Here is a 19538-nt window from a genome sequence, read left to right as displayed (position 1 = left end):
AGCCCCAGCCCCAGCTGCGGCCGCAGCAGCTGCCCTGCGGTGAGCACGGTGTGGGCAGACGGGCTACGCCGGTTCCCCAAACAAACCATCCCGCAGGTGAGAGCAAACAGCACGTCCCCCCGCGGCGCCGCAGGGCCTGCGCCGGTGAGTGCATCGCTGTGGGAAAACAGAGATAACAGGTCCCGCTTCCCGGCGCCTCCTTTCCCGGACACAGATCTGCCTGGAGCAAAATGCGCCAGAGCCCATTCCCAAGAGGCCCTTCTCGATGTGAATCTCGCCCGTGCCCTGCTCCGGCGTCCCAGCGAGGCTCCCAGCCAGGCACGGCCCCGCACGGCCAGTGTCCCCAGCAGGGAAGGGACGTCCGCCGCGAGCAGGGCAGCCCAGCGCTACGTGGGGCTGTCAGGACTTGCAGCCTCCCTGTGCCAGCGGCAGCCGGGCACATCTGCTGCAGGCAGCTTCGGTGCAACGGGCCCACGTGCAGCCCCTGCCACCACGGCGCTGCTTCCCAGCAGGGGCCAGCCATCCTGCGGTAGCCGCCGGCCACAGCTGCAGCGATGCTCCCCGGAGCGCTGGGTAATTTGCCTGCGCTGCTTTGCATGACTGAGGCTGCCCCAAAGGCAGGGGGACGCAGGGTGTGCAGCGTGCGGGGGCACAGCCCTGGCCCCTACCCCAAGGCAGGGGGGCAGAGCCACCCCCGCCCCAGCACTCTGAGCACCCAGCAGCCTCCCTGGGTCTGGGGGAAGGGGGTGGGGGATGTGGGGAAGGATCAGGACACAGCAGGACCTCAGCTGTGGGAAGTTGCTTTATTTTGCTTTCTGCCGTTCCTGGAAACAAACAGCTGGAGGGGCTGCTCCGACCTGCCTGCTGGGAAGCAGCCACGGCCCCCTCAGCCCCCACCCCTCTCCGCCTGCCAGGATGCTCTGCACCCAGGGGGGCTCCCATGGCCCCCACGGGGCTGCGGCCACCAAGCCCAGCCTGTCCCAAATCCAACCGCCCCAGAACTGGGGGGATGTTCATGCCTCACCTCAGTGTCACAGAGCAACGCCAGCCCTGCAGGCTGGGACGGCTGCGTTTGGACCCCCTTCCGACCCTCTTCCGCTGCGTGCAGTGCCGGCGAGCCCGCGAGCTGCAGTGCCGTGCAGGGAGGGTGATCAGCTCCCTCCCAGCCCTGAGCCGCCTGCGGGCTGCGGTCCCCATGCACCGAGGCCGAGCAGCTCCATCCCAGCAAGCCCCACGCATTAGCACCAGGTTGATTTATAGAAATCCAATGGCTGGGGCTGCCAGTGCCTCCTGCCAAACCTCATTAACGGCTGGCCTGGGAGCAAGGCAAACAGCTCGTGCAGCAACAAGGAAATCCTTGTTTAAGCATTTCTGGCCATGCAGGGCCCTTCCCCTCACGCCCAGGGGAGGAGGAGGAGGAGGAGGAGGTGCAGGCCACAAGCCCCAAGCTGGCACCACCTTGGCAGCCACAAGGAAGAAGACATGAAGGGACATAGCAGGGTCTGCACAGGGAGGGAGCCCCCAGGACGGGCTGTGAGCCGGGAGGGAGATGGAAGCCACAGGGGCACAGTGGGGGGCAGAGGGCTCCCACGCTGCAGCACTGGCGTCTGGTGTCTGTCATCCTCCCTGCACCACCACAGCGGCACTAGTAACTGATGGCGATATGGGGACACGGGGACACAGGAGTGCCAGCACTGGGTGACCGAGGGCTGGCTGAGAAAGGCAACGCTGAGCTGACAGCTTCAGGCAGCCAAGGGGCTCCGTGTCTCACTCCTGCCCCTCTGCCCGGGGTCACGGGCCAGACCCGTGTGCCGTGCCATGCCATACCGTGGGGCAGAGCTCTGCCAGGGCTGGCCAGGGCTGTCCCAGAGGGATTTGCCAGTCCACCCTGCGCAGAGCAGCCTGGAAGAAGCTTCTGTGCAGGGCTGGGACAGGATCCTGCCCATCCCTCTGTGCCCCCTGCTCCCACCCATGCTGGGTTCCCCACACCAAGCGCTGGCTGTGTGCGCAGCAAGCTCCAGGCACACGGGGCTGCCGGGAGGCTGTGGGAGCTGGCGCCGGCATGCCTGCCCCACAGTGGGTACAGGGCATCGGCACAGCTGACCCACGGACCTGGCACCAGCAAGCTCCGGAGCAGCCTCAGCGACCTGCATCCTCCTGCCCCACGTGTGGCTCAGGATCTATTTCATCATCTGGAGAAAAGCATTTACTGCCAATAAACGGGCTAATTAATTCTCCTCAAAGACCTCTCAATTATTCATCTCGGGCCACAGAGAAAACAATTACAGCACTTACCTCAGCCCTGGCTCAGCCAGTGCAGCAGCCAGCGCGGGGCCAGGGCTGGCGGCAGGCAGGGCATGGCCCAGGACGGCCCGGCACTGCTCCTGGCACAGAGACCTGCCCGGCCAGCCCCAGCTGTGCCCACACGGCAGGAACAGCCCCGCGGAGCTCTGGAGAAGGGCTGCCGAGCCGTCACAGCCACCCAGCCCCAAGCAATCGCTGGAAACGGTGCTCTCCCAGGGTGCTCATGAGAGCTGCTCCCGGCACCTGGGCTCAGGAGCGAGGGGACCTACCCAGCCCCCCACACCGCTCTTTGCCGCAGGGCACGTCCCATAGGTCCGACCCCAATCTGCCCACACGCAGCCGAAGCCTCTGTGTCCCATCCACCGAGGACACGGCAGCGGTTTGCCCTCTTCCCCCCACCCGCCTGTGGTGGTCCCCTCTCCCCACCGTTGTCAAGGCGGCCTGGCTGCCCTCCACACCTCTGCCCAGGGACACACACCTCCGAGCCATGGCCAGGCCCAGCCACAGGCACCCCGCGAGCCGACTGCCAGTAACCCCAGCCCCGCGCAGCACATTGCTCCTGCTTGACCGGGGACAGGCAGGACCCGTCCTGCCTGGGGACCCAGTGCCCTGCTGCCCCTCTGCCCGCAGCCCCAGGGGCCAGGCCGTGCTGGGGTTCCCCTGGGAGAGGGGCTTTATTCCCCAGACCGTTCCCCGTCTCCTCGTCCCTTGGGATGCTCCTGCTGCCCCACGGCGGGGTTGAGGCCCTGCTCCCTCCGCGTCAGCTGCGCCTTGAGAAGGAAAACCTGCTGCACCGCTGGCACCGTGACCTCGGAGGTCCCTTCCCCGGCACAGCTGGAGCACACCTGGGCAGGATGCGGGCGCAAAGACCCCCGGGGCCGGGGCTGCTCTCTCCCACCCACCCCCGCGTGCACGGCGGCTCAGGCTCCCCTGGCACAGCCATCCCGCCGCCTTCGGGACCCCTCGCCCCCCCGGGAAGCGGGGCATCGCTTCCCCGGGGCGGGCGGGCAGAGCCCCGGGCCCGCAGCCACCGGCCGGGGCAGCGCAGGGGCCCGGGGCGGCGGCGGGGCCGGGGCGGGAAGGGTTAAGGGCGGCCCGCGCCCCCCCCGGCGGCCGAGGGGCGGGCCTGTCGGGAAGCCGGGATTTCTGCGGTGGTTTTACTGGAAAAGTTGTTGCCGGCGGAGGGAGGGGTCACCCCGGCAGCCCCGGCAGGTTGGGGACGGGGGGACCGGCCGCGCCGCACCTCCCGCCGCCGACTCCGCCGCGCTCCCGCAGCCCCGGGGACCGGCAACGTCCGCCGGGCTCTGGCCCCGGGCTCCGGCCGCTCCCACCGCCTGCACGGCCGGGCACCCACGCACGGCTCGCCCGGCTGCCGGACGGAGGCTCCGCCGGTGCAGACCCTGCCCGTGCTCCCGGGACACCCCCGGGACTAGGGCCGTGTCCCGAGCTGGTGCCCCGTGGGGAGCCACCACCCCAGTCGCAGCCGAACCTCGCACCACACTGGCCACCCCCACCAGCCCTCCTCGGGCACTCCCAGCCCACCGGGTCGGGGCGGCCGGTGCCCGCCAAGTGCGTCCCAACGGGGCCATCGAGGGTTTGTTCTGGGCTCAGGCTCGTTGGGACGCCACGTGTGCGAGCAGCCACCGGCGCACGCCCCAGAGCCTGGGCCCAACGTGCCAACCGCGCCGTTACAGCAGGACAACGGCAGAGACGGCAGTGCCCATCCCTCGGCGCCACCTCCACCCCCAGCACGGCCTGGCACTGGCTGTGGCACGGCACGGCACGGCACGGCACAGTGGAGGTTTGGCGGTACCCCTGGCAGGCTGAGCCAGGAGCCTGGCACATCCCAGCGCTTCCAGGCATCGCTCCACAGTTCCCGACAGTAGGAAATCACTTGGCTCCGTGGCTCCTGCCCCTCCGGGGGTGATTGATGGTGGCTCCCCCCTGCCCGGGTGGGAGCGGGGCCCTCTAGGCCAGCCCGCCCCAGCCCACAAGGACGAGCTATGGCAGCCCGCAGCGCAGGCAGCGTGGGCAGCGTGGGCAGTGTAGGCAGCGTGGCCGCAGGGCCAAGGCAGCCCAACAGGAAAACGTCCCTGAGCTCATGCCGAGCATTTTGGTTCACCACCAGGCCCTGCGGCCAGTGCCAGGCACCCCATGCAAGACACCCATGGCAATCTCTGTGCCACAGGCAGCCCTGTGCCCACAGCCCCTGCCCGCCTGGGAGCCAAGCACCGGCCACCAGCCCTGTCCCTGGGGCAGCCATGTGTGTCGGGGGGCAGGCAGCTCGGCCCCAGCCCAGCGATGGCTAAGGAGGCACAGCCACGCCGGTGCTGGCCACAGCCCCTCCTGAGGCACCAGCAGGGAGGACGCATGTGGGGGCCCAGCCCCAGGGCCAGGGGGCCAGGAGGTGCAGCTGGGGGAGCGGGCAGGGGCTGGCGGCAGCTCTCACAGGGCTGCTAGTGGGGCCGGGGGCTGGGGGAGCCCGGCCGGCTCCGGGAATCGCCCCGGCAGCTGCCAGGCCTGTGGCAGGGAGGGCGGGGTGGGGGGGGAAACACGATCCTCCCCGGCGGGACCCGGGCTCCGCTCCCCGCCGGGCCTCGGCAGCTAATTTTAGCCCTGGGGAGGCACCGCTGGAGCGTGAGCTCAGCCCACCATGGCCACACGTTCAGTGGCGCCGGGAGCCAGGAGCCACCAGCCAGCACGGGCAGGTGGGCGGCCATGGCAGCCGCGACACAGCCCAGCCCCGGGCAAGCCCCCGAGCGAGCCCCCCCAGCTGCTGGACGAGCCCCTGCTGAGCCGCCAGCCAGGCGCCGGTGCTGCCCTCCCGCTGCCCGCGTGCCTGCGGCCTTGGCTCGGCCAGCCCCACACGTGGCCACAAGCCCTCCTGCGGGCCCCAGCACCGGCCCCGCCAGGGGGGGCTTGCCAGGTGCCAGCAGCCGGGGAGACCCCTGAGGCAGGTCTCAGCCCAGCGCCCCGGGGAAAGGCCCTGGGGGGGCTGGCAGGACGTGGGGCTCGGCGGAGGAGGCCCTGCCATGCCTCAAGGTCTTGCCAAGGATGTGGCCACCTCCCAGCGAAGGAGCCCCCTGCGTGGCCACGGACCCCAGGCCCTGCCGGGCCGGGGGGGCTGCACAGCGCAGAGCCCCCTCAGGTCACCCACGGCAGCGCTTGCAGGGGCTGAGATGAGAGGCACAGCCGGGACGGGTGCTCTCCACAGCGCTGCAGCCGGCCCCGTGGCACCATGGGACACCCCAGGGCCACCTGGCTACCCCCGCCGGGAGCAGCGTGAGCGGACGGGCAAGTGGCTGGGGAGGCCACTGCCAAGGGATGCTCCGTCCAGCCAGCCCTTCCCGAAGGAGCCGGGGAAGCGGCTCCGGAGCCTGCGCTGCCCCAGGGCAGCTGCCCCAGCCACGGTGGGGTCCCCAGCCCAGGGCCCCACAGCTGCAGTTCCCCCCAGCCCTTCACCTGCGGCGTGACCGGCCAGGCTGGCCGGCGCTTACTGGAAGAGGAAGCTGCTGGGAAGGCAGCGGGGCAGCTTTGGGGAGGAGAGGCTCGGCTCAGCAGCCGGCAGAGCTCGGCTGTCCATGCTCCCAGGTCCAGGGCCAGTAACGGGAAGCGTCTGCTCTCAGTGACGGTAAATCAGATCGGGGAGATTAGAGGCCTTTTTGCCTAATCATGAGCAGCTTGAAGTTGGAGGACAAGTTCCTGGAACAAAGAGGAAATGGAGGCAGTAAATAAAGAAAAACTGTTAACATGTGGCCCTGCGTGTGAAAAACGTCTCCGTGAAGAACTGTTTATGGCTCACTCATCTGTGGGGCTGGCAGCGCGGGGCGCAGCGGGAGGCGGCGATGAGGCCCTGCGCGCAGGGGTGCGGGCAGGCAGCTGGGGCAGTGGCGGGGGGCTCGTGGGTGGAGGGCCTGGGGGGGCTGGGGGTGTGTGTGGGAGCATGGCAGAGGGAGGAGGAAGGCGGCAGTGTAGCGGGGCCATGGCGCAAGTGGCTGGAGCGGGGATGCCAGGGAGGCTGCGTGCCTGGGGAGGCAGCAGCACAGCATGGGCGAGGAGGGAGGCACCGGGCAAGCAGGGGCCGGGCAGCACGTGGCCCCCAAGGGGAAGGGGAGCACCCGAACACCCCACCGCTCCCCCTGCAAGTGCCGAGTGCTGCAGAGCTGTGCCGTGGGCTGGTCCAGCCCAATGTGGGGCAGGCTGCGGTCTCATTGCTATGCCAGGCAGGTGCCCCCCTGCTCCGGGGGCAGTGGGGATTTCTGCCAAGCGCCAGTGAGCCCCCTCCCCACTGCTGGCAGAGAGTGCCGAGAGCTGTGGAGCTGCCCCCGGCCGACACGAGCGCTGCTGCTGTGCGTGCCTGCCCGCGGAGCCACAGGACGGCGTCAGCTGTTGCCAGGGCAGACGCAGCCAGAAACCAGGGCCGATTCCCAGCAGCAAGGTCACCTCGCGCTGTCCCTGCCAGCAGCGGGAGCAGCATGGCGGGAGCCATCGCTCTTCAGCACATGGCACCATGGGCCTGCGGAGACTCATGGATCCCCGCACAGTTGCAGCTGAGCGGGCACACACGGCCTTGTGCTGATGCTCCCTGCAGCTGGGTGTCCAGGACGGGCGCTCCGGCAAAGCGAGGGCACACGGGAGAACTGGGGAGTCGGGGGCAGCACCCACCCGTGTCCCCCAGTGCCTCCGCCTGTCCCTGCACCGTGGCTCGGGGTGCAGGGCGGAGGGGGGGATGGAGGGCCGGAGGGCTGGGGGGGGGGATCTGCGGGGCCGCGCTGCGGGGGCAGCCCCGGGACGCGCTCGGTGCCCACGCCGGAGCCGCAGCCCCGTACCCGGCCACCCCTGCGGGTCGCGCAGCCCCCGGCAGCGGGTCGCCGCGCCAGCCCCGCCCGGCCGGTCCCGGGAGCCCTTGCGGGGGGCGGTCCCGGCGGTCCCGGCCATGCTGGCGGCGCGGGGAGCGGGCGCGGCGTTGCGGCGGGGGCGGCTGCCCGCGGCGGGGACCGGGGCGGGGGCCGTGCAGCCCCAGGGCTCCCCCCGCCCCGCCGGGTGCCCGCCGCGCACCGTGGACCTGCGGAGCGACACGGTGACCCGTCCCTGCGCCAGGATGCGCCGCGCCATGGCCCGCGCCGCCGTGGGCGACGACGACTACGGGGAGGACCCGGCGGTCAACGGTGGGCGGCGGGGACGGACCCCCCCGCGGCCCCGGGCACGGCAGAGACGGGGGGCGCCCCCCCGCGGCGAGTCCCTGCCTGCAGCCGCCCGGCGCCCGGGGGGCAGCCGGGATGGGGAGCCCCGAGCGGGGCTTCTCCGGGGCTGGGGGGACTGGGGGCGGCAGCCCGGACCTGGGGGGCTCCTGGCTGTCCCCCCCCACACCCACCCAGGGCCAGCAGACACCCCCCCACAGCCCCCCCGTGCTTTTCCCCTGCAGAGCTGCAGCGCCTGGCCGCAGGGATGCTGGGGATGGAGGAGGCTCTTTTTGTGCCCACGGCCACCATGGCGAACCTCATCGCCGGTGAGTGCCCGGGGCTGTGCCCGGCCCTACTGCCCCGCACCCTGGGGCGGCCAGGCCACACACCGAGGGGTTGGTTTATGCCCCCATCCCATGGAGGGTGCGGAGGGCGAGACCAGCCCCGCTCCTCCCCAGAGGCCCCACAGAGCCCCGCTTCTGCTTAGGAGGCTGCCGGGGTGGCCGCAGGGGAGAGCTGTGGGCAGCACGTCCCTTCTGACCCCACTGCATCTCCTCGCCCCTTCCTCGGCCCCCTCCACCTCAAATCTGTAGCAGCACAACCCTGCTCAGACCCCGGAGCTGCTGCCTGCTTCACGCTGGGGATGAGCAAACCCCCCCCACTTTGGGGCTGCTTGTTCCTGACCCACATTCAGCCTCTGCTCTGTTAACCTTTACCCGCTTCGCTTGCCTGCCCTCCTGTCAGCGGGGCTCCACTCTGCACTGCGTGGGCCCTGCTCCAGCCCCAGCCATGCGCGTGCACTGTGGGGCAGAGGCCGTGTCCCCCCAGCTGCTGCGGGCACTCCCCTCTGACAGCCCCCCACCTCTGGGGCAGAGCGGGTGCCCCGTGCCCGCAGGAGCCCACGCTGCTGCCGTGCCACTGTGCTGCGAGCCCAGCCTGCGCGCGCTGGAGCCCCCCAAAGCACCAGAGCGCAGGCAGCTCGTGGGCGCCCCAGCTGAGCCTGCCCACCCTCCCGCACCCACCGGGTGCTGCCGCCATGCCCCCTCCCTCACGGCCCTTCTCCCTCCTAGTGATGTGCCACTGCCAGCGCAGGGGAGCCCAGCTGCTGCTGGGCCGGGACGCCCACCTGCACGTCTACGAGCACGGTGGAGCCGCACAGGTGGGTGCTGTGGACGGGTGGGCTCCGGCCGGGCTCCCGGGGCACGGCGGGCCCGGTGGCACCGGCGGCGCAGGCAGGGGCCGGAGGGTGGCTTGCTGCTGCCCTCCTCTGGCTGCCGGGCCCGGGGATCCCCCGTTGAGCTGCAGCAGCGGCATCACCCGGGTCACCCCGAGCCACGGCCTGGGGCACGAGTTCAGCTGAGCACGCCTGGTGCAGGGGATGGAGGGGCAGAGGGCTGGGACCCCCATGCACCGCCACTGTCCCCTGTCACCTCTGCTCTCTGCCCTGTCCCGGGGACAGGTCGCGGGCGTCCACTCCCAGGCACTGCCGGACCTGCCAGACGGCACCTTTGACCTGGACCAGCTGGAGCTGACCATCCGTGAGGCCCACGGCAGCCGGTACCACCCGCGCCCCGAGCTCATCTGCCTGGAGAACACGCACAGCTCGGCGGGGGGCCGGGCGCTGCCCCTCGCCTACCTCCAGCAGGTAGGAGCCAGTGGCTGGCAGCAGCCCTGCCTCGGCGCAGGCAGCCGGCCCGACCTGGCAGGACGCCAGCGCAGGGACGCCAGGGCCTGCCTGAGGAGCTCGGAGCACGGCTCTTATTGGCACCGGCTGCTCCACGGGGCTCGGTGCTTCCGGGGGTCCCTCCAGGCCCAGCTCCTCCTTTGCATCCCCCAGGTCCGTGGGCTCGCTGACCGCTACGGGCTGCGGGTACACATGGACGGAGCGCGGCTGATGAACGCGGCGGTGGCCCAGGATGTGGAGCCAGCTCGGATCACCCGGCACTGTGACTCTGTGTCCCTGTGCTTCTCCAAGGTGTGTTCACACGGGGAGGGGGTCCCCGGGGCCAGGTGGGACCAGCACAAGCTGGGGCCTTACCCTTGCCCAGGGGCATCGGGCTGAGCACCCAGCCGGCAGGGGCAGCCCCCCAGGGCAGCTCAGGTCACCCTCCCAGTGGCTCCACAGGGCCTGGGCGCCCCGGCCGGCGCGGTGCTGGCCGGACGCAGGGAGTTCATTGCTGAGGCCTGGCGTGCGCGGAAGCTGCTGGGCGGGGGGATGCGGCAGGCAGGCGTGCTGGCAGCCGCTGCCCGCGTCGGGCTGGAGCACGCGGCCGCGACGCTGCGCAGAGACCACGACAACGCCCGACGCTTCGCTGAAGGTACCCTGGGGCCCCTTGGCACACTGGGAGGTGCAGGCGCCTGCAGCCCAATGCCACGCTCTGCCCACGCTGCTGTGCAGCCGGGTCCTGCCCTGCCCCACAGCTCGGCGTGTGCCCAGCCTTACCCCCTCGCCCCCCGCCGGTGGGGCTCACCGCACCCAGCACCTCCCGGCACTGCCGGGGGTAACCGTGGTGCCGACACCTTCCCCAGGCAGCTATGCTGGGTCTCCAGCCAGGGACAGATGCCGCTGGGGTCCCTGCCTGGCTGGAGTGATGGGACGATGCTTTCCCTGTCCCCATGGTACCCCTGGTGCCACTCAGGGGGAGGGCAAAGGGCTTCAGCCGGGAGCTGGGGCAGCGCTGCAGCCTCCGCTCCCGGGCACCAGGCTCTCAGCCTCCCCCCTGCCTCCCCCAGGCATCCAGGAGCTGAACTCGCCCCTGTGCTCGGTCAACCTGATGGCGGTGGAGACAAACATCGTGATGGTGAGCGTCAGGGGGGGCTGGCCGTCCCCCGCCGAGCTCTGCGAACACCTGCAGGCTGTGAGTGAGGAGGAGTTGGCCGAGACTGGCCAAGCTGTCAGCGTCCTGCTGTTCCCCTGGTCGGCACACACTGTGCGCGCTGTCTGGCACCGTGACGTCTCAGCCCGTGACACCGAGCTCGCAAAGAACAAGCTGGAGTTTGTGGCTAGGAAGTGCCAGGAGAAGCTGGCCCTGGGACTGCACCCGACTCCTCCGAGCGCAGGGGGAGCCTGAGCATCCCCCCAGCCCCAGCCCGGGGCAGCTGCTCCCCTGGTGCTGCAGGCGAGCTGGGCTCTCCCGGCTGTCCCAGCAGCCAGCAGCAGAGGGGCTGGGACCAGCCACAGCGTGCTCTAGGCACGTTCCCAGCCAGCTGCAGCACAACGTCCACCCCTGCGTGCAGCCCAGCCCCGGGAAACCCCAGCCCACCCCCAAAGTGGGAGCACCGCACCTCCCCGGAGGGAGGGAGCACCTTCGCAGACATGCCGAGGGGCAGTGGGGAGCCCACATCTCACACCACCGCCCAGACCCAGCAAACACAGCCTCAGAGCACCATCTAGTCCTCGACAGCAGCTCTGCTTCTGTAACTCAGGTCCTGCACCCAAAAGCAGAGCCAGACACCTCCCACCCCAAAGGCCACACGCTGCGCCTGGCCCATGCGCACCGCACGTGTGCAGGGATGCTGCAGCAGGGAGACAGATCCCGAGGGATGCTAGGGGCTCAAAATAAACGTGTTCTGGCAGTGCTGCGGCTGTGCAGGGTGTTTTCTCCCAAACATGCTCCTCCCTTACCGTGCAGCAGGGACGTCGTCACAGCCCAGAGGTCCCCGTTGAGGGACCAGAGCTCCTGAGGATGTAAAAGCATCTCACAAGTTTGTATCTGGCCAGGACTGTCCCAAGGGCACAAGCCCAGCCTGGCCCAGATGGCTCCCCAGTGTGATCCTCCGTCACCCCTCATTCCCAAAGGCTCGTGTCACCCCAGTCCCACAGCTGGGCTCTCAGGGGTTCTGGGTTGGCGAGTCCCCAACTCTGCCAGTGCAAAGAGCCGGGCCGGGCTCTGATGCGTTCCCTGCTGCCGGCATGAAGAGCCTGGCTGTGGGACGGGGGCTCCGGGCTGGGAGAGGAGATTCTGCAGCCACATCTGGTGTGCACTCACCAGCTTAGCACAGCCCCAACTCCCAGGGAGCAGAGTTACACCCATGCAGCAGTTATTCCCATTATATTTTGTATTGGCAATAAGCAGTTTAAAGGAAACCGACGGAACAAACTTCATCACCAGGTCATCCAGACAGAGCCCTGCAGGCCTGCCAGCTCCGGGCACTCCAGACAGGCAGGAACACCCCAGCAAAGGAACGCCAGCCCAGGCGAGAATCGGTGATAACCGGTGCTTGAGGCCGCCCCGCCGGCTGCAGGCTGGAGGGAGCGGAGGGATCACAGAGGGTGTGTGGAGGCAGAGGCTGCCCTGTGCTGCAGGAGCGAGGAGCGGAGCAGGGCAGGGTGTGCACAGGCTGCCTGTCACCACCACGCAGGGCTGTGGTTCCCGTTCAGTTTGCTCCCAACATGCCATCAAGCTCTTGAAATCATGGTCAGAATCACCTGGGATGTGGAACCGAGCTCTGTGAGCAGTGCCTGGCCCCGCTCCTCCACCCCTGGAGATGATGTCCAGCCCCAAAGCCACAGCCCTGCACCCACCCAGGTAAGCTCCCCTCGGCACGGCGCTCCTGGGCTGCCGGTCTCAGCCATGCTCGGGGGGGCAAAGGGCGGACGGGAGTTCTTCCCCTACCTGAGTGAGGACATAGCTCTCCTCCGACAGCTTCTCGATGATGTCAAAGTGATCCACGCCCGCGAGATCCAGCAGGGAGACGGACCAGCCGGCAGCACGCAGGGCCTGCGGAGGGAGTGGCACTGCCAGGAGGGAGCCGACCTCCATCCTCCCTGGGCAGGGCAGCAGGAACCACGGCCTGGCAAGGACCAGCGTCCTCCCCCGAGCCTCTGTCGTCTGCGCCAGCAGCCACCGCACAGCAGCAGAAATACAGCACACGAGCTCTTTGTCCCAGCCCAGCAGGTCCAAGCGGGCTGGCAGGAGCAGCGGAGCCGAGCGGGGGCTGCTGGGGGCTCACCTGGCCATACTCCTGCGACTGCCTGCGGAACTCTGGGGAGTCGTGCTGGGCCACAGCCACAAGTACCTCGCAGGACATGGGCGCTGCTGAGGGGATGCAGAGCATGGGGCTGTTCCTCTGGGCCACCTCCCTGGAGGAGACACCGCAGTGACAGCCCACGGACCCCTGCATCCTCGGCTGTGCGCACCAGCCGTCCAGGGGGCGTGGGGGTCGCCAGTGCCTGGGGCTTGGGCTTTCTGTGCAGGCAGGGGCAGAGCTGGCTGCAGAGCTGATGGCGTTGGCCCGCAGGCTGTGCTGGCCAAAGCCACGCGTGTGCGCAGCCGGCCTGTGGCCTTTCCCAGCTGCTGCCCCGCCGTGGGTGACCTCACCGGCTCATGTTCAGCGCATCGTTCACGTAGGTGTGCAGGATGGGCTCGAGGTCGTACACGCCACTCACCAGCACGGCTCCTGGAGGCAGAGGGGCCGGCGCGTGAGGGGCCCTGCAGCTCGAGCCTCTCTCATAGAACCATCAAATCACAGAATGGTTTGGGTGGGAAGGGACCTCTAAAGGCCATTTAGTCCAACCCCCTGCCATAGGCAGGGACAACTTCAACTGGATCAGGCTGCTCAGAGCCCCGTCCAACCTGGCCTGGGATGTTTCCAGGGATGGGGCATCTCCCAACTCTCTGGGCAACCTGGACCAGGGGCTCACCACCCTCAGCGTAAAGAATTTCTTCCTTACAGCCCTGTGCATGGGAACTCTCCTTGTGCCCGCATCCCCAGGCCTCGGTGAGCTGCTGGTGGGTGCAGGACACGCACACCCCGGGGGCAGCTTGTCCAGGAGCCCAGAGTCCTGCACTCCCCGCGCCTGTGGGCAGCTTGTCTCCATCGGCAGCAGAGATGCCTCGTCCCAGGTACGGACACCCTGGACACAGCTGCGCTACCTTTGATATCCGGCACCACTCCATACTCCGTCCAGTCCGTGGCCAGCACCATGGCTGCCAAGTGGGCCCCGGCCGAGTGTCCACACAGGTACAGGCCTCTGGGGAGAGGGAGCCATGAGCCAGTGCAGGAGGGGATGGCGTGGCGCCTGCCCAGGGACACCCCGCTCCGCGCGGAGGAGGCGGTGCAGCCGCAAGCACCGCAGCCCAATTGCGGCAGCTCGGACGCCGCATCTCCCGATCCATCGACTGGCGCCTCACGCAATGACGCAGGAGCACCGTTTGCCCGGAAGGCCCGCCAACGGCCACGGTGGTGGGGCGGAGGGGACCCCGGGTGGCCCACCTGATCCTGGAGTATCGCCGCACCAGGAAGGCGAGGCTGCGCCGCACCTGCAGCACCATGGCGTCCATGTGGCCTGGGCAGAGGGCAGAGGGCAGAGTCAGGAGGGCGCCGAGCCAGTGCTGGCAGCCGCCACCTCCACTGGGCAGCACCTACCTTTGGGGGCTATGTCATATCCCACTGCCACCACCGCCACCCCCTGTGACACCAGCGGGGGGGCTGCGAACCCCGACTCGTCCTTACTTAGGGGGGAAACAGAAGGTAGCCATGCCACGGGGGCCGGGGGCTGCCGGGAGGCCGAGCAGACCCAGAGCACCCAGAACAAGTCCGGGTGTCCTGAGAAGGGAGGCAGGGGGAGTGGGCCGGGGGGGTCCTGTCCCGAGGGACCCCCTCTCCGACAGCCCACCTCACCTCAGGCACTGCCAGTATCCGCCGTGGATGTAGACCAGGGCCGGGAATGCTGCGCAGCACAGCCCGGGGTGAGCGGGGAGCCCGGCCACCGCCCGCCCCTCCGCCGACCCACCCCCCGCCCCCGGCACCTACCGCCGGCGGGCTCCGCGGGGAAGTAGATGTCCAGCTTCTCCCGGTCTCCGTCGCCGTAGGGGACGTGCAGCGAGGTCTGCGCGCCGGCCCGGGCCCGCTGGGTCCCTGCGGGAGGACGGACACGGCGCCTGGCGCCCCGCTCCCCCGCGGCAGCCCCGCTCCCCCCCGCGACCCCCGCTCCCCTCGCCGCCCCGGCACCGCCCCCGCCTCACCCGCCGCCGTGGCCTCCAGGTGGGCCTGGATGACGGCCTCGCTGTCCAGGCGGGGGGACCAGCGGCTGGGGGAGTACTGCTGCTCCAGCGCCTGCGGGGGTGCACGGGGCTGCGCGCCGGGGCGGCTCCGCCGGGGCGGCGGGGACCGGGAGAGACGCCCCGGGCGGGAATCGCGGACCCTACCTCCACCGGCATGTCCCGCCAGACCCCCATGCTGCTGCCGGTCCCGATCCCGATCCCGATCGCGATCCCGGTGGCGGTCCCGGTCCCGATTCCGGTCCTCGCCCGACGCGGCCCCGGGGGCGGGGCCAGAGCCCGGGGGCGGGGCCAGCCTGCTCCTATTGGCCGTCCGGGGCGAGGGCGGGATGAGGGGCGGTGCCAGAACCATGGGGCGGGAAAGGCCCCCTCCCATTGGCCGGCCGGGGGGCGGGGCTGGGAGGTGTGGACGGGGGGGCGGGTCCGCCCCGCTGCCATTGGCAGCCTAGGGGGCGGGGCCCGGGCCGGCGCGCGTGCTGGCGGGGCGATGACGTCGGGGCGGCGGCGCCGTGCACGCCGTGCAGGAATATAAGAATTTTCGCGCCCGTGCTGCCACTGGCTGGCGCGGCATGAGCCCTCCTTCGATTGGCTGGAGTGATGGCGCGTGGGCATGAGCTCTCCCCGGATTGGCCGGCGCGGCCGTGAGGCGCGCGCGGGTTGTTCGTCCGTCTGTCGCCATGAACTGCCTGACTGTGCCCGGCGTCCACCCCGGCTCCCCCAGCCGCCCGCGCGGGCAGATACAGGTATCGGTGGGGGCCGCCCTGAGACGGCGACGGCGGGCCGGTATTGGGGGTTGGTGGGGCTGCGGGCCCAGGCCGATCCCGAGGGGAGGACGCGCGGCTGGGCCGGTACCGGGGCAGGGCCCGGGGACGCGGGGCTGGGCCGGTACCGGGACGGGGCAGAGGGATGCGGGGCGGGGCTGGGCCGGGCCGGTACCGGAGGGTGCGCCCGGGCTGTGCGGGAGGACGGCTGGGGTGAGCCGCTTGGGGCCCAGGCTCTCAGACCCATAGTGGGGCTGGGCTGGTCCTGGGGTGCAGGGGACACCGGGGATGCCGGGCCGGTTCCGGGCGGGATGCGCTGGCTGCGGGGGGCAGGGGTCGCACCAGCTCCGGGGGGGAGCCAGGACTCCTGGAGCCATCCTGTGGCTGGGCTGGTACCGGGGGCTGCCTGCACTGTGCCCCCGCCGAGCTGTGCTCACACCCGCTGACCCCACGGTTCTGCCCCAGGTGATCTTCGGCCCCATGTTCTCCGGGAAGAGGTAGGTGTGGGGGGATAGGGGGGAGGCAGGGGCTAAGGTAGCAGGGGCCAGGTGGGCAGGGGGCTGCAGGCCCTGCTGACTGCTGTCTCTCGCAGCACGGAGCTCATGCGGCGGGTGCGGCGGTTCCAGCTGGCTCAGTACCGGTGCCTCCTGGTGAAGTACGCCAAGGATACGCGCTACTCCGTCTCCGGCGTCTCCACACACGACAAGTGAGTCCCTGGGGCAGGAGGAACCCCGCACTGCGGGCCAGGCAGCCTGGCTCACCCTCTCGCCCTCCCTTCCCCGCAGGAGCACCATGGAGGCCCTGCCAGCCTGCCTCCTCATGGACGTGTACCAGGAGGCGCTGGGCTCTGCCGTCATCGGCATCGACGAGGGCCAATTTGTAAGTGTATGGCCACGGCAGGTCCTGGGGAGCTCTGTAGGACACAGCCTCTTCTCAGCACCCTGTGCAGAAGGTGGTCTGAATCCTCTGTGGGAGGGAGGGATGGGAAGACATACCCTGGGGCAGTTTGATCCTGCTGGACTATGCTGGTATGGTCAAACCCTTCCCTTAGTCCCTGCAGGCTGAGGGCAGTGGGGTTGGCGTCCACGGAGGGGCAACATGGCTCTAATTTTCTTGTGCCCTGGGCACGTGCTGCTGGATCCTGAGTGAAGTGATGCCTCTTCTTCCTCCTGACGCTGTTTCTGTCCCTCCTCCAGTTCCCAGACATCGTGGAGTTCTGTGAGATGATGGCAAATGCTGGGAAAACCGTCATCGTTGCTGCTCTTGATGGGACTTTCCAGAGAAAGGTAAACCACTCTTTTCTTTAGTACAGCAGCTGCTTTGGGCTCCACGTAGAACCCATCCAACAGAACTGCCCCTGCTGTCTTGGCACAGGCTTTCGGGAGCATCCTGAACCTCGTCCCGCTGGCAGAGAGTGTGGTGAAGCTGAATGCCGTGTGCATGGAGTGCTACCGAGAAGCCTCCTACACAAAGAGGCTGGGAGCAGAAAGGGAGGTGAGTTCCCTTGGAAGAGAAAGCACTTCAGTAGCTTCACCCTGCCGGTCCTGCCAGTCTAGAGGGATCCCCTCAGGGGAATGGAGATCTGCAGAGTCACTCTCCCAATTTTCTTGCCAGGTTGAAGTGATTGGAGGAGCAGACAAGTACCACTCTGTTTGCCGAGCCTGCTACTTCCGCAAGCGGCCTCAGCAGACTGGGTTGGAAAACAAGGAGAATGTGCCCATGGGGGTGAAGCAGCTGGACGTGGCTGCCTCACGGAAGATCTTTGCTTCTTGACTGCTGGGCTCCTGCACGGGGAAAAATGAGAGGAAGGAAGCTACGTGCTGCAGCCCCCAGATGCCAGATCTGGCTTCCCCTGCTTTTAGCAAAACTGTTAAGTGTCTTAGCTCTGCCTGCCAAGCCGCTGTTCCTCTGCACTGAGCGCCGGGAAAGAAGAGGATCAACCCGATGTGATGCCGGGGGGAAGCTGAAGCAGGAGCCTGACTAAAAGTGAGTTCCTTTCTCGTACATGGAAAAGCGACAGGTGTAGTTACTGATGCTGCCACATAAACAGGTCCCAAAAAACCGTCCCAGCAAGCCAGGCTGCAGGGCTTCCATCGCCTGCCATAGTTCGGCCTGGTCTCCTCCCTGTGTTCAGGCTGGCACTGGTGGATGGTTCACTTGCCTGTCAACGCAACCGTTTCTTTATCTCTTGCACACTGTTGCTAAATTCCAGGTTTCTTAAGACAATGTACAGTAAGTTAGTATTTTAAGCCCACTTCCTTTTTTAGCAGCCTGAGGGATAACTCGTTGCTTGTCGTAGAGCTGTGGCACAACTTTTCAACTGACACACGTAGCAGCTGCCCGGCCCTCAGCAGTCCCTCTGAACGACTCTGCACGGCCTGTCCCTTTGCTGTTACAATCACTTGCTGTAACTGTCCTGTAAACTTTTGTTGAAACAGAGGCGGCGGGGGGGAGAAGGAAGGCTTGTCTTGACAGCCTGACAGTGGGCTCTTCTGAACCCTTGAACTTTAAAAGGGCTGGCAGTAGTCTCGTAGTAGTCTGTGTATTTAGTTCTTCCAAAAGGACTCTTGACTTCACTTCAGGAAGAGCCTCCTCTCCAAAATCAGGGTGGTTTTGCTCAGGTCCAAGCTTCGTGCTGCCACTTCAGTGCTTGGTTACCTGTGAAGGGTTTGGAGGCTCAGGACTTAATCTGTAAAGGTTTGGGCTACTGTTTCTGTGCAGATCAAGCTACCTGGAGAAGGGTCTCTGCTTTGAGTGGTTCTCAACTCTAGTCATGTATCTTGCTCTCCCTCCTGAGCCTTCTAAAAATTCTCGAGGCTGATTCTTCCTCTGCTGTAAGTTGACTGAAGGATCCTCTTTCCCCTTTGCTTGACTTGGCTTCTGGTAGGTTGTGGAGTTTTTTTCCTTACTTCTTGTAAAAGTGCTTTTCCCTGTAAGCCAGTGTCCGCGAGCTCCAAGCAGCAGCTCTTGGTTCTGGCCAGGTCAAATCTCCACGTGTGAATGCAGTGCTCTCTGTTTGCTGACACCCTCCAGGGGGAGGAGGCATCTCCCGAGAAGGTTACAAGAGCCATCTGAGAACCCCTGCTCCCTCTGCGTCACTTGACATGATGACAGTTGTACTCACAAGCACTTCATTGCCAGGCCTGGGCTTTCCCCTTGCAGGGCGGGGAGGCAGCACTGCTACTGGTTTAGATTAATAAATAACTTAATGAAGTTGTCTGTGTGTGTTTTATACCAGACTGCTCTGAGGCGGCTTCCCCGCAGTTCACAGTGTGCGAACGGTGGGGGCTGGTCGTTCGCAGCCCTAGCCCAGGTTGGTCAGCTGCTCGTGGCAGCTCTCTGCCCAGACCTTCTACCAAGCAGACTCCGCTGAGCGGGAGGAGGGATCACCTAAAAATAGATGCCAGCATGAGTGTGCTGTTTGCAGCCCAGCAGTTGGCTGGGGCTGCTCTACCGCTTCCCTGCCTCTGGAACCCCCCCAGCCCTCTGGGGAGAGAAGAGAAACAACCCTGTTTTCCTTCCCCAGAGAAGAAAGGCACGTGACGGCTCGGTGAAAAAGTTTATTCCTTCTCTACAGTGACAAAGAAAGAACTATTTCAAGGCCAGCCCCAGCAGCGACAGCTCGCACACTGCTGCTGGGAACAGCTTCACAGCAGGTGCAGCAGAAAACACAACCTGAGACGGCGCTGGCACGGGCAGCCCGGGAGAGCCAGGAATGCGGCGCGGGATGGCGGCCGCGATTCTGCAGCGGCAGTGCTTGGTGGGAGGCAAGTGAGGGGGCCCAGTACCAAATCAGCAGGAAAAGCGTTCCGGGATCTTCCTCGGACGCCTGGAGCAGCCACAGCCCTGCCGAGTGATCCTGGCACTCGCTGCTCCCACGGATCCCAAACCGCGTCCTCCAAGCGCTGGCAGCTCGAGTGCAGGCTGTGAGAAGGCACAGCACGGGGGTGCAGTCTAAAGAAGTCGGGGCTTTGGCATCAAGCTCACCCAGCAGCAGCCGAGGGGAAGGCACGGGGAGCCGGCGGAGCTGGGCCACGCCACCCAGCCGTGCCACGGCAGCAGGAGCCAGCACTTGAGGGGCTGGAAAGGCACCGGGGCCAGGGCAGCAGTCACGGGGGCACAGCCAGGACAGAGCTGGGGGGGAAAACCACCCACCCACCCTGCCGCTTCCCCAAGGCACAACAGCGAGGGCAGGGGCTGGGGACCACGCTCAGCAGTTGCGAATCACCCACTATGTGCCAAATCACCCATTATGTGCTGAATCACCCACCACACACCAGGCTCCC

At 67.6% G+C, this 19538-nt stretch overlaps 3 protein-coding genes across 4 annotated transcripts; 2 read left to right on the top strand and 1 right to left on the bottom strand.

The window, feature by feature from the left end:
- The first annotated feature begins 7286 nt into the window (after window positions 1-7286).
- Window positions 7287-11045, top strand: LOC128918121 (uncharacterized). The gene is made up of 7 exons (XM_054222004.1): window positions 7287-7472; window positions 7730-7813; window positions 8558-8646; window positions 8947-9132; window positions 9325-9462; window positions 9613-9805; window positions 10221-11045. Exons 1-7 carry the CDS (start codon window positions 7406-7408, stop codon window positions 10556-10558), a joined length of 1095 nt encoding a protein of 364 aa, XP_054077979.1. The 5' UTR covers window positions 7287-7405; the 3' UTR covers window positions 10559-11045.
- Window positions 11046-11060: 15 nt separating this feature from the next.
- On the bottom strand, window positions 11061-14757 carry AFMID (arylformamidase). 2 transcript variants are annotated; one of them, XM_054222003.1, is made up of 11 exons: window positions 14639-14757; window positions 14456-14546; window positions 14244-14348; window positions 14112-14160; window positions 13857-13942; window positions 13704-13776; window positions 13364-13461; window positions 12809-12887; window positions 12441-12570; window positions 12104-12208; window positions 11061-11916 (listed from the first exon to the last, which is right to left on the bottom strand). In XM_054222003.1, exons 1-11 carry the CDS (start codon window positions 14666-14668, stop codon window positions 11887-11889), a joined length of 876 nt encoding a protein of 291 aa, XP_054077978.1. In that variant the 5' UTR covers window positions 14669-14757; the 3' UTR covers window positions 11061-11886. The 2 variants fall into 2 exon arrangements, with proteins under 2 accessions (XP_054077978.1, XP_054077977.1); XM_054222002.1 differs by lacking the exons at window positions 11061-11916; window positions 12104-12208; window positions 12441-12570 and having other exon boundaries at window positions 12577-13776.
- A 227-nt stretch (window positions 14758-14984) lies between these two features.
- TK1 (thymidine kinase 1) lies at window positions 14985-18451 on the top strand. Its single transcript, XM_054222089.1, has 7 exons — window positions 14985-15234; window positions 15718-15749; window positions 15845-15958; window positions 16038-16131; window positions 16449-16538; window positions 16627-16746; window positions 16867-18451. The coding sequence occupies exons 1-7, from the start codon at window positions 15169-15171 to the stop codon at window positions 17023-17025; spliced, it is 675 nt and encodes a 224-aa protein (XP_054078064.1). The 5' UTR covers window positions 14985-15168; the 3' UTR covers window positions 17026-18451.
- The last annotated feature ends 1087 nt before the right edge of the window (window positions 18452-19538 follow it).

Source organism: Rissa tridactyla, chromosome 15 (genome assembly GCF_028500815.1).
Source record: "Rissa tridactyla isolate bRisTri1 chromosome 15, bRisTri1.patW.cur.20221130, whole genome shotgun sequence".
Lineage (NCBI taxonomy): Eukaryota > Metazoa > Chordata > Aves > Charadriiformes > Laridae > Rissa > Rissa tridactyla.
The sequence above is the reverse complement of the archived record's forward strand: the minus strand, read 5'-3'. Positions and strand labels throughout refer to the sequence as shown.